Source organism: Harmonia axyridis, chromosome 6 (assembly GCF_914767665.1).
Source record: "Harmonia axyridis chromosome 6, icHarAxyr1.1, whole genome shotgun sequence".
NCBI classification, from domain to species: Eukaryota; Metazoa; Arthropoda; class Insecta; order Coleoptera; family Coccinellidae; genus Harmonia; species Harmonia axyridis.
The window spans coordinates 7619527-7633330 of NC_059506.1; the positions used below are offsets into that span (position 1 = coordinate 7619527).

At 32.1% G+C, this 13804-nt stretch overlaps 1 protein-coding gene across 4 annotated transcripts in view; it reads right to left on the reverse strand.

Moving 5' to 3' along the window:
• Nucleotides 1–13758, reverse strand: part of LOC123682728 (serine/threonine-protein kinase S6KL) — a 129681-nt gene extending 115923 nt beyond the window's left edge. The window contains exons 1-3 of one of the 4 annotated variants that reach the window (XM_045621494.1): nucleotides 13438–13753; nucleotides 13250–13368; nucleotides 5463–5673 (exon numbers count right to left, since the gene is read on the reverse strand). In XM_045621494.1, the coding sequence (XP_045477450.1) occupies nucleotides 5463–5673; nucleotides 13250–13368; nucleotides 13438–13524 (417 nt within the window). In that variant the 5' untranslated portion in view covers nucleotides 13525–13753. Of the gene's footprint in view, nucleotides 1–5462; nucleotides 5674–13249; nucleotides 13369–13437 lie in introns of all 4 variants that reach the window. The other 3 variants (XM_045621496.1, XM_045621497.1, XM_045621495.1) reach the window with 3 other exon arrangements.
• Nucleotides 13759–13804: the final 46 nt, after the last annotated feature.

Here is a 13804-nt window from a genome sequence, read left to right on the forward strand (position 1 = left end):
GCATTCATTATATCCTTCCCTTCTCTCACTAAAAGCTGGGCACCCGTTTTGTAGATGGGATTCAGGTGCATCTACATCCAAAACAATAATGACCTTGACTATGGTGTCAGCTAATATTATTATGTGAGCGGCAAAACGAGTTCTCAGAATTCCATGGGTAGGTATATCGGTAGTTTTTTCGAACCCTAATACCGTTTGAAATGTTTTGAGGGATTCTCCTTCATTTTTACATAATTGCTTGTGATGATTCTTCTTCTTATGAAGCTTATGATGATGAACTGATCACCAGATATGGAATGGGGATTGGTTATTCTTTAAAAACTTCATTCATTCATATGAAAGATGTAGTACCATTATTAGAACACCCTCGAAAACATCTAATAAAAACGATTTATTATACAGGGTGATTCAATATCCAGTGTCAAGATATCAAGAACGTATTTTTCAGGTCAAAGAAAGACTTTTTTCCACAATTGCTTCGTTTAAGAACTACAGAGCGTTAAAGTTTCAAGATTTTTTTTTTGAGATCTTTCAGCTTATGAGATCGTTAGATCAAATTTGAAATATAGGTTCGTTAGGTTCCTTATTTTTTTAAAGAAACTTGTAATTCAGATCAGAAACCAAATACGTAGAGTTTTTTGTTTTCATTGTGATAATAGGTTTCTACCTTTGGTTAAAAAATTTAATTAAATTAAAGAAAAGATTTTACCTTTTTCTCGATAACGATCGCCAATTCGTGAAAATTAAAATGTATGAACAAAATATAGAAATCATTTGATATGTTCGAATCAACCAGCAGCGTACTAGAACAAAAAAATTTATGGGAGAGAAAAAGAGAAAAAATATCTCCCTGTAACTTGTTACTCGAAAACAAAAGAAGGTGGCAAAAATGAATACTACTCTTGTTAGTTTCTCAGAAAAAGAGACCGAGAATAGGGTATCAGATTTTGTCTATCTCCTCTGGTTTAAAAGTTGTAGTGCTAAAACATCGAAATTTGCCCACCCTGTACAACATCCATGACCTAGCCAGGATTCAAACCCGGATTATTATTATTATTTTTATTATCTCAAAAATTGAAACATCTATGAAGAGAAAACTAGAAAAATCTTGAAACTTTAACGCCCTGTAGTAACGAATCGTTTGCAGACACATGTTCATGGAGAATAGTTTTGTTTTGACCTGAAAAATACGCTCCTGAAATCTTGATACTGAATATTGAATCACCCTGTATTATCTATAAGGTGAAAGTTATATTATCCAATATATTCTGAATCTCCACAACGAACGACATTAGAGAAAAGAAATATTAGGAATTGAAATTCAAATTCAAATGTATTCATTTAAAGCAAAACAGCATAAAATATTTCGAATTTCCACAACTCAACCAGACACAATAATGTACGAATATATATATCTTTGATCAAATATTGCACTAAGAATCATGGAAATCAATTTGCAGGAAAGCAATCAAGCCCAAATTAAGAATTTGTTTGCCAGATCACTCTCCCTGACATAATCAGTACATATTGCATGTGAGGGGACAGCCAGCAGATGGGACACAGAGGAATAAACAATTTAAAAATGAATAAGGAGTAAATTCCATTTAAAGAGAAAACAAATGGATGAACTTATGCTTGTTCTCTTGAATAGAAAGTCTTATTATTTATTTGTCAAGGAGAATCTTTTGTTTCGATTTGGTATCATAGTATCGGGACACCCTGTAGAGTAATAATGAGCTCAGTAAGCACAGGGGTTTTACCCTCATTATCTCCATGTTCACAACAAGCTTCGGATAGTATTTTGAGACTTTCTATTAATAACAGATTGGATCTTTTCAGTATTAAAGATGAAATTAGGTCGGTACTCCAGGAAGTTAATTAGAAGAAACATATATTTCTGTAATTGATTAATCCAACAGATTCATGTTTATGTCACTCGGTATCCTTTCAGTTGGGTGAACTCCTTTATTCAATTTCCCTAACTATTCGGACTTTATGATTTCATCTATAAGAAGGATATTAAAATAGCTAGTGATTACTTCGATTGCCCTGAAAAGGCTTATTATTTTCTTGATAATAATGAGGTGAATGAAAACAAGTATTCTATCTATATTCTCTCAAAAATAATTTCCACAATGGGTGTTGTAATTAGGGATATAAAACTAAAATTAATGAAGATGAGCTGTTGGAGTATGAGGTTGGCTCAAATCCTAACTGTAAAATTATTAGTATGCGTAGATTGGATAGTAGGATAAAAACAGATGAGGGGTTATCATACGTGCCCACCAGTACTTGTTTGTTAACTTTCGAGATTATAACCTACCTAAAGAATAGATTTTCCATAATAATTCCTTAACCACAGTTTATGTCCAATTCGTGATACAATGTATCACACAAGTGTCTTCGTTATAACCTTATAACTCTTCCTCAATAAGTCTCCCCGCCCCCCTAAAGTGCTTATGTAATACTTGAACGGCCCCTTAAACCTTTTTTAATATTTTTGTTCGGCATTTGCAATTGCAATAGTCGGACAAAACTGAGGACAGATTATTTGTTCGATATTTTTTCATTTTTAAAAGTCACATCTCTCTTAGATTAGCTCTACGAGATTCTTGATTTGACATTTATTTCGTTATATATTGCGCACTAATGAGAAGAAGTATGTAGCTGAGAGAATTTGTAATGAGACAGCGTGTTTTAAGAAATAAAATGAAATTAAATTAATTAATTTGTTGCAACAATGGCAACAAATTTAAATGGAACACTGTAAACAAACTAAATTATTGATAACGAGTGAGTGCCTACTAAACGATAAAAGAATTTCAACATCCCCTTTTAAGCAGCCTTCTAAAATGATCATGTTACCCACTCGACTGAATGTAAAGAGATTTCCAATAAGAGGTTTCGAATATATATTTTGAGAGAAATCAATGGATGTTTATTTAATTTTGAAGAGGAAATCCATATCAGCCAACTGGCTGCCCCGGCTACGGTTGGAGCAACATCAAGCGCGGTCCCAGGGAGGGGGTCGAGGGGGTCATAACCCACCCCCCTTCCCCCAAAATGGAACCACCTTACACTCAATATGCGTTTCAAGCAGACAAGTTACGAAATGGTCCCATCAAAAAACTTGAAGCCCACCAAAAATTTAAGACTAGGCCTTCCTTGAGCACCATTATCATTTGCAGCTGTATGCCCCTGATAACTTTACGAATTCCATCGTTGAGGTCTCGATTCGATTGTAGAGCATTCAGATTAACCTTATCTTCCACATGGCCCAAAAAAAAAATGTAAAGGTGTTAAATTACAAGATCTCGGTGGCCAAATATGATCACCTTTTCGAGAAATAATATGTGTGTAGCTTGTGTGGCATGTCTTGTTGAAAATAAACGTGGTAAACATTCCCGCCTTAAAAAACAAATCAGCTCGGTAGCGCAATCCATCCACCATAACAGTGGCACCAACCTAATTTTCGAAAAAATAAGGCCAATCAGATGAACCGTATGGTCCATTCAAGATGTATTGACATCGAAGTAGGCCTTGAACGTCTAATCGCGGCTTTATTTCTGATAACAAAAATATCACTAAAAATTACTGTTTTCATCATTCATCATAGAAATAACAGTATATATTATTATTTATTATTTTCATAATATTTTAATTCGAATTTCCGAAATTACGAAAATATAACGGAATGCTATCACATTTTAGGAAAATCCCATGAAGAGATATCAATTCTTTGAAGATCATTAAAATATGAATATTCCTATTCACCAAAGGTTTCTCATTCTCTTGCATTTTTTATCTATTATAGAAATGCTTTTATACTATTTACTATTAAATTACATAGAGTATTTTGTTTCACCCTCTAAAGCATTTTTGCATTGAATTATTTTTAATTGGTGAATTTTAAAATCCTATTATATTATGTAATTAACTTCAAGTGGTTAAGAGCTGAAGAAATTCTTAATTTTACTCTTATAATTACTTATCATTATTCGATCAAATACTCAAGAGAAATTCTATGAAAGAATTATAATTCATTAGATTTTTGGATTACTCATTGAAGATTAAAAATCGGATATAACAATATTTAATTTCAAAATTGAATATAAATAAACTTTAGATGCAATGTACACATTTGTTCACAGATCTTTTTTATATAGCTTGATATCATATATCATTCGGTCATTCATGAAATCGTACTCTACTTATTAAATTCTTCTGTTTATCAATAAGAAAGATTGAAATCCAGATGCTTTTTGGTCAAATGCTATCCAGGCTGATATATTCGCTGCTTTTGATTTTGGTAACAATCAAATCATTCAATGATTCTTTGAAGGTGAAAGTTTTCTTGCACTTATAATTTAGGCTGTAATGGCTTGCCTTCTTCTTTTTTCTAACAGTATTGGGAGAAATACTCAAATTAACTAATGAGTGTATGTTAAAAATTGATACAAATTTTTAATATCACAATTTCTTGTATCAAAACCAATAGCACAAACAAAGTGAACTAAATCTAACCTTTTGTCAATGACATTTCCAATACCAAATTCAGCAATTCCAAATATTATTGAAGGAGCCATTACCAACTTAATTTCGATTTTCCACAGCCACCCGGGATGTCAATAATTCCTGAACAGACTATACCAAACTCGTTGAGGACGGAGAGGATTTTCAACAATCATTCTTAGATTTTCCGAGCCCCAAATACCGCAATTATGTATATTAACGTAGCCTCCGAGTTGACAATAGGCCTCTTCATGAAATCAAAATCTGGATCATTTTGATGTCAATCTGACCCATCCTGCGAAGATACGACGTTGTTGGTGATCGACCGGCTCGAGTTATTGTGTTAACTGAACTTTAAGACCTAAGTATTTATGCAAAATACTGAGTGTGTGAACTACCTAATTGCCAAGATCGACGGGGAATCGTCAAACCCGGGTTTACACTACGGGCCACAGTCACAATAATCTCAGTTGTTCTCGAACGACACACACGGTTTCGATTCTTCACATCACTAACTTAGTCCAAAAGCTCAAATTTTTTCATCAGTTTCACTATTGCCGGCTGAAAAGGTGCTTCACAACTACCTAAAAGTGCTTTAGTTTTGCGAACTGTGACTTCAAAAGTTTCACCATTTTTGTACTAAACTTTAACCATTTCAATGCGTTGTTGAAGCATGTAGCTAACCATTTTCAGTAATGGCGTAGTTTTTATTTGTCAAATGTCAAAAGATAACAACTTCAAAAGTGACAACTGCCCAGATAGCGGCCTATTCAAAATGAAACCTCTTATTGGAAAATCCTTCATATTACCTTCAACATAAATAATCAAATCCCCAAAGTGAAATATCATTCATATTCTGAAATTGACGATCTGTCGAAGGGCAACAAGGATGAAAAAATTGGAAACAAAAATGGGAAGAATTTTCAAAAAAAAAACAAAAAAGTACTCACTTTGGACTTGGAGAGCACTTTCAGGGCGAAGAAATTCCCGTTGTCTATATGACGAACCTTATAAACTTTACTGAAGGATCCTCGACCAAGTTCTTCTATAATTTCATATTTATCTTTATTAGTTGAGGCAATGACGGAAAACTCTGGCAGGAAACAGGATTCGATTTGAGACACAGGCCAAAGCGTTTTACTTGTATCGGTTCTCTTAAGTCTGAAAAATATACTCTTCGTTAAGAAAAAAATTAAACATGAAAAATTTATTTTAATACAACAATATTTGTTCAACATTCAACATTAGAAATTCACATTGCAGTTAATTAAAATATTCGGTGGCCACCAAGGTCTCCGCGTTTAACACCGTTAGTTTTTCCTTTCGTCACAGTAGGAGAAGTAACAGTTATTTATTGGCTCTAAACAAATGGCCATCGACCTAGGGTCCTTCAGCTTTTTAATTTACATTTTTTTCTATAATTAAATATAATACACTTTATATCGGGCAATAATTATTTAATTGATATTTAACATTTTCAAAAGAGTTTGTGTGGGGAATTTTCTTGTTGACTTATTTATTTCATCATCGTGGTATTGTACAATTATATTGTGCTTTTCAATAAGTTTAGAATGACATTTCTTGTTAAGTCCCTTCATTCTTTCATTTACTTGTTCAATTCTTGCCTTTTTATGAAAGTTGATTAGGAGGATTATGGAGAACATTATTTGGGTGTCGCATTATTGTTATTTATCTCAGGCTTTCGTCTCATTTGAAGAACATTTACCAATTTAAAAATATCTAACGGTGTTAAATCCAGAGACCTTGCTGAGCACTGAATATTTTCATCATTAGCAGTTCACAGTGTCAGTCAACCAAGTGCCTATCTAAGATAATTCTTAGATAGGCACTTGGTTGATTAGCCGCATGAAACTGAAACTTTTGAAGATTTTTATAGTTTTATCAGAAATTCATATATTATGTAATATATTTTTGAAAAAGGAAAAGAAGCTATTTTAATTCTTATGAAAAATTATATGGTTGTCATTAAAATCAAATTTGTATTATAACTTCAAAACTAACTGCAATAAAAAACAAATGATTGCAGCTATGGATTCTACTGAAAAAAGTACCTGTACAATGTTTCTGTTTCATGTTTATAGCACCAGTAATAAAGAACCTATGAGAAATTTTTATTTCACGCCACTTTATAGCTTCTAAACATTTGAATTTATGTGGTTGCGGTTCTCACCAAATTAATTCTCTCAAAAATCGAGCCGGAAATGTGCCGTTCATTTTTTTTTTTGCTCAAAGGGATTCTGAGATCTCCCCACGAGACAAAGAATTTGGGACGCCCGATACATCCAAAAGAGCTAAAAAAAATTCAAAGAATATCTTACTGCCCGATCTGAATATTCATACAAATTTTCATTAATATTGAACTAGTAAGATGAATTTTATATGCAACACTATACACACAAAATTTCTTCAAAATCAGATGAGAATTGTAAAGGTAAGTAGTGCGTACACACAGACCGACGAATCGATAGTAAGGTTATTCAGGATGGTCTGAAATGCATTGAACGAGAAAAAAATCTCAAAATCTGAGACAAGACTTTTTGTCATCCCTAAATTGACCACAAGGCTTCCTCTACCTTCAATAGATATATTATTAATATATTAATGATATCTATGTGAAGTGTTGTCTTCATACACCACCTACATTACTGCTGCAATTGATGAGTAGATAAAATATTGATAAAACTATCAGCTGGTATACGAGTCCAATAATACCTTCTGTTTTATTATCGACAATGAGAATATCGACCCCAAAATAGCGAGGTCATTATAATTATCGTTCTTTTTATCAAAAAGTTGGAAGAACGCCAAGATATTCACAACAAAGGAAATCACACATAAAAGACCAATTTGACTTAGGTGTCATCTTTCATTTGACACTGATACTATGAAATACAACATCACACAATAACTATACAGGCAAACTCATTCATTGTAATTTTAAAATAACATCAATGATATTAGGGTTGAGATTTTAGAAATATCGAAAAATTAAAAAAGTACGAACTAGGAAAAATTCGAAAAAAGCACCGTTCAAGGCCTATATTTGTATGCAGGGTGTTTTCCAAACTAGACGTGAATATTGGAGAACGTGTTAGTATAGCTCATTTTCTGTCGATTGAGCCGTATTTAGTGATAATCAAAAATCAACAATGAGATATTTGAGTACTTGTGATTTTTTAAATATTTCTCACCTTATTATAATTTTGGATTAGTTTCGTGACCAGCGAGATATCCGAACCTAACTACGTTAGAATAAACGAAGCAGTTAGAAGATTGAGAGTGAATTTCAAACGGAAAGTAACAACTGAAGAAATAAAAAGGAGGGCACGTGATTGAATAAGGAATGGTGGAGTTCATTTCACACATAATTTATGAATACATTTTCTACTGAAATTTTGAGTTTAATTACAATGAAAAAATATTCAATTCATCATTATTTCCTTTCTTTGCTTCTTTCCCCTTTCAAATCAAAATCTGCTGAAACAAAACTAGTTCCTGCATTCTAACGAAAATTTTTTTAGGAAAATTGTCAAGTTTTTAGAGTAATTTTGTCATACATCAATTGTGAAATTCGAAAGTTGCAGGCAAATTTATATTAGACATTTACTTCTCTTTTCTTCATAAATCAACATCCAAATCATACTTATTCTTATTCAACATCTATAACAGCATAGTTTTGCTTTTTTCATACATATCATATCCTTTTTCAAATCAAACTTGGTCTACGTAGAAAAAAATTGACGAAAAATGTAGTTAAAACTTCATTCCAAATTTCATGTTGATCGCATTCCCAAAACCAGAGAAAATTCAAGAAGAATATAGGAAAAAAACATAATCAACAACATTTCATGAGATTTCACGGGTAGATATCAAATAACAATTTCAAGCTTCTGCAAAATTTCGTAATGATAGCCGATTGTAAATTTCTTTTGTAGATGAATAATAACAATTTCAAACTTCATGCGAAATTCTATGTTGATCTCGTCGCCAGAACCACAGAAAATTAGAACAAAATATCGAGAAAAAAAACTCAATATTTTCGTATCAACAAATCCGACTGGTGGAAATTTAGTTTATATACAGGGTGATTCACCGCGATGGCCTATTAGACGTTTATGGAAAACTAATAATAATTTTGTGCTGAAAATTCGCAAATTGGGGTTTGAGACAAAGATGTTTCTCCCTAAAATATTTTCAGACCTCTACAACTTCCGGTTATATCAGAAACAGACTACTACTTTCTTATTTCAAATGGCCCACCTAGTATATTATTGCATTATCAGATAGCTCATTTGATGACAATTTCAGTAATATGCCATAACTTGGGTGAAAACTCAACAGTTCATGAGTTAATGGAATTCTTATGAAAAAAAATTGTGGCGACGAGAATATTTCAGCAGAAAAAGTTTTTTTCGAAAAACCGTTTTCATTTTCGATTCTGCTAAAATGAAATATTATGAGAATTTTTTCGGTTTGGACCAAAAAAGTACAGAGTGAAGATTATGAAACTTGGACAACTCAAATTCATCAAAAATCAAGATTTTCAAATTACAACCTATATTTTTTATTCTTTCAGTCAATAGTAAATATGAAAAAGGGGGGTTACTTTAACAAAGTACACTACCTAAAATGAAAACTTTAAGGTTTATCGAGAAAGAACTTGAAATAAGGAAAAACTGCAATTTCTGAGTAGAGTAACCGGAAAACACAGAAATTCCAACGAACAATTAATAGCAATTCATAAAAGGTCAAATTTAGTTATCGAAATACCGAATTTTAGTTTCTTTCCGTGTTTTCCGGAAGTCGCAGACTGCTCCACTCAGTTCGAAATTGCAGTTTTTCCTTATTTCAAGTTTTTTCTGGATAACTCTTGAAATTTTTATTTTAGACATAGGGTTTCGTAATGATAATTAGTAACCCCCCTTCTCTTTTTATACGTAGAATTGACTGAAAGAATAAAAATATAGGTTGTACATAATATGACAATCTTGAGTACATTTTCAGTCTAAACCAGTCTTATTATTTTACTTATTGGCAGAATGGAAAATAAAACAGGTTTTTTTGAAAAAAAAACCTTTTTCTGCAGAAATATAAAAAAAAATGTAGGTCCTCTTTGCCCGCATTTGTTTCATAAGAATCCCATTAACTCATGAACTGTTGAGTTTTACCCAAGTTACGGCATATTGCTGAAATTGCATTCAATAAGTAATAAAATAAGGCAATAGTGGTGAATTACCATGTATATAAAATAATCTCTGGCATTTTCATACGGAATTTCAGGAAGATCGTATTATCAAAACTCCTCATCTAGTTAAAAAAACCGACATCGAAATGAATCACATCTCGTATAACAATTATAACAGTTCTGTCTCTGTGCTCTCCGATAGGCGTATGAATTCAAAACTGCGAAGCTATAGGGGGTTCCAAAAAGAGGTTTCATTTTGAATAGCCCGCTATCTGGGCCGCTGTCATCTATTGACATTTGACAAGTAAAAACTGAGCCATTACTTAAAATAGTAGAAATGGAACGATACAAGCTTCAACAACGCCGTGAAACGGTTAAAATCCACTGGTGGCAATTTTGCAATTACAATTAGCAAAACTGAATCACTTTTGGGTCGTCATGAAGAACCTTCTCGGCCAGAAATAGTGAAACTGGCGGAAAAATTTGAGCTGTTGAAACCTTGAAGCAAGTTAGTGATGTGATGAATCGAAACCGAGTGCATCGTTTTAGAACAACTGGGGATATTGCTGCTGTATCCCGTAGTATTGATGAAAACCCGGATTTGTCAATTCCTCTTTGGAATTAGGCATGATTAATAATTTTTTTATCTCCGGAATTGAAAGATATTTTTGTGGACATTTTCAATAAGACAGCGTTACGTGCCACACAAGCAACGAAAGAATCGCAATTTTGCAAGAAATGGTACCTGGTTGTTACTTTTCGAAGACATTATTACAATTGGCCACTTAGATGATCTTGAGACTTGAGACATACATATAACCTCTTGAATTTTTTCTTTGGAGACGGGTGAAAGATAAGGACTATGCCAATGCTCCACAATCGATTCAAGACCTCAAAGATGTAATTATCGAGGACTTACAGTGCAAATGTGCGAATTGGCCATGGATAATTTCTTGAAAAGCATGGTACTGCAACCGTAGCCGTTGCTGCAATTTGGCTGATATTTTTCCATCGTTAATGGCATACCTGCCTCTTGACAATGAAATAAACAACCATTGATTTCTCTTCAAATATACTCTTTCTTTTTTTCAATATCAAAATGAAACCTTTAATCTTGATGTCATTCTAGAACCAGCAGTCAGCGAAGAAATAAAATTTGAAGATAATAAATATGTATTTGAATGGCCAGTTATCATAACAATCCGTATTTCTTGAACCTTGCCTTACAAAAAACTTTCAAAAAAATTGTTTGATCTCATTTACTTCAATTGAGTTAAAAATGGAATTGTAGCACTGGAAACATTGATGAATAAATACTTGAGCGGTCTTTTCCCGATAATTTCATCCCGTTGACAGTTTGTATTTTCTGAAGCCGGCCGTACGTCCGTAAACACGAGAACTCTCGAACTTAAAAACTCGAAATATTCAAAGAAGGTTCATATCTCGCATGCCGCGGTTGAGTTCGTTAATGGGTAAATTTCAACCAAAGGTTCCTTGAATATGACAGTACAAAATTTTCTTGAGAAATAACAGAGCCAATTGAAGAAGAATATGGAGAAAAACTCATTATTTCCGCCACTAATAACAAATCCAACCCAATTTAGATTTTACAAGCAGATAAAGAATAACAGTTTCATGCTTGATGCAAAATATTTTGTTAATCACCATCATTAGAACCATATGAAATTAAGGCAGAATGTCGAAAACAATTAACCCAATATTTCAATGAACGAGTTAAAATTTGGTATTGATGTACAATAATGATTGAAAGCTGTATACAAAATTTCAGTTTGATCACATCAGAAAAACCATAGAAAAATCGAGCAAAACATGAAAAAAAATTCCAATATTTTCCTAACAATAGAACTAGTTTTTATACGTAGAATATCGTATCATCAAGACAGCTAATCTAAATTAACTAACCGTCAACAATGACATCATAATAAATTACAACTCATAATATTCTCCCACGGCGCATGAAAGACAAGCGCTCAAAAGCTCTTGATTTTTTTATAGATTGTTGTCAAATCGATTCATCATTTAGTTAAATGTATAAACCAATAAGTAAGAAAACTGAGAGGACTTTTATATAAGTTCAAACTTATGAAAAAATATTTGAATGACACTAAACATCTAATGATGTTATTCAATGCATTAATACAATCCCAGATCAACTACGGAATTATAGGGTGGGGAGGAGTCTATGACACACACTTGAAACATCTGAATACAATACAGAAATGGATATTGAAGATAATTTATGGAAAAAACCTGAAATTCCCAAGTGATCAATTATTCCAATTAGCAGGGATTCCCGATATTAGACAGACATATGCACTCCAAATACTCCTGAACATCTTTAAAGGAAATATCAGGTTGAATAAAACAGAGCATTTGTATTCTACAAGAAAAAAAGAATATAGCTACCAAACACCAAGAGCCAAAAAAAGGATAGGACAAAGATCCTGTTTTTACCTAGCCCCAAGGATATATCAAAGAATTCCTGAAAATCTGAAAAAAATAAAAAATTATATATATTACAGAAGAAAGGCTAAACAATGGTTAATAGAAAAAGGAAGAGATTGTATAAGCAGAATGATCAATCAGGAAGATTAAAAAATAAATAAAAAAAAAAAAATTTTTTGAAATTAATACTTACAATTTAGAGACATTTTATGAACCCGAATATGGACACCTACCTACCGATTGGACCTTCACCCCCGAAATTATGTTCACCCTAGAATGAATCTTAGAAACCCACCCGATTGGACTTTTACCCGGAAGTGACTTGTACTAGAACGTGAAACAATGTTGTCTGAATGGAAAGAATTCACTACTAATTTAAATATCATAAATAATGTATATTACTTCAAATATTTTAGAAACACTTTTTATTTATAATTACGCACAGGTAAATATTTCGTGAAATATAAATACCTCTGTAATTTTTTTATGTTTATAGTAAATAAACATTATTATATTATTATATATACATCAATAGCAGATAATATAAATGTTACAATTTACAATCAAAGTAAATCACTTCAAACATAAGTTATTTCAAATATGGTTTGATGAATGGTGATAAAATCAATTAGTGATTTCTTTTACAATTATCATCATAACATGCATTTATAGGTTAGGTTTATTTTGATTATAATCATCTGTATAAAAATCTATTATTTAAATGCTTATATAAGAGAGAACTAGTTGGATAACAAAAATTGTTATTTTTTTTAACGAAAAATAGGCCAGGTTTTGATAGAACGTAATAGCGAAATGATGCATTGAAATAAAAGTTTGCATCATCATATCTTCATTCATCTCTAATAAAAAACTGAATACATAAACAAACATCAATAACATAGATATTCAAATTCTAGTAAGAATTTCATGAAACGAGTTTGAAAAGATGTTATCCTTATTATGAATTTTATCACATCTCCACACAATGATCAAAATATCACCTAAACAATATCATGACATTTTCATATTCTTTTCGAACACGTGAAAAAATAATCAAACACTCACCTACGTCGGGAAACCCTAGAACACTCTTTTGCAAAACTGAAATTGCTATTTGCTGTATGGTAACTACTTGTACTATTGAAAGAACGTTCACTTAAATTTGAAAAAGATATATTATAATGCTGAAAATAAGAAAAAATGTCAAATTTAACTTTTGAATAATTCTTAATGACGCATCAAAACAAACTTACTTGGGAAAATTCGTTCCCTTTGTGAGAGTAACTACCATTAGCACTGTCTGAAGTATGTACAAATTGTTTGGGATTATTATTTCCCATGTAAAATCACTATGCGTACGTTTATTCTATTTTTTTCTTCATATATTGTGATCATTTACTCTGGACGTGCAAAATTATGACCTTAAAACGAATTGGATCCTTTGTCGACTTTTCGTGTTTCACCAATTTATACTGTTTGTTATTTTGACATTAATTGAAACATACGCAGAAAAAGAGACATTCTAGAGGTAATATAGGAAACGAAGATCGATAGAAGTAGATTTGTCTGAGATTACTGATTTCTTTGTTTTTGAGGAAGTCTTGGAAATTTCACCTGTCA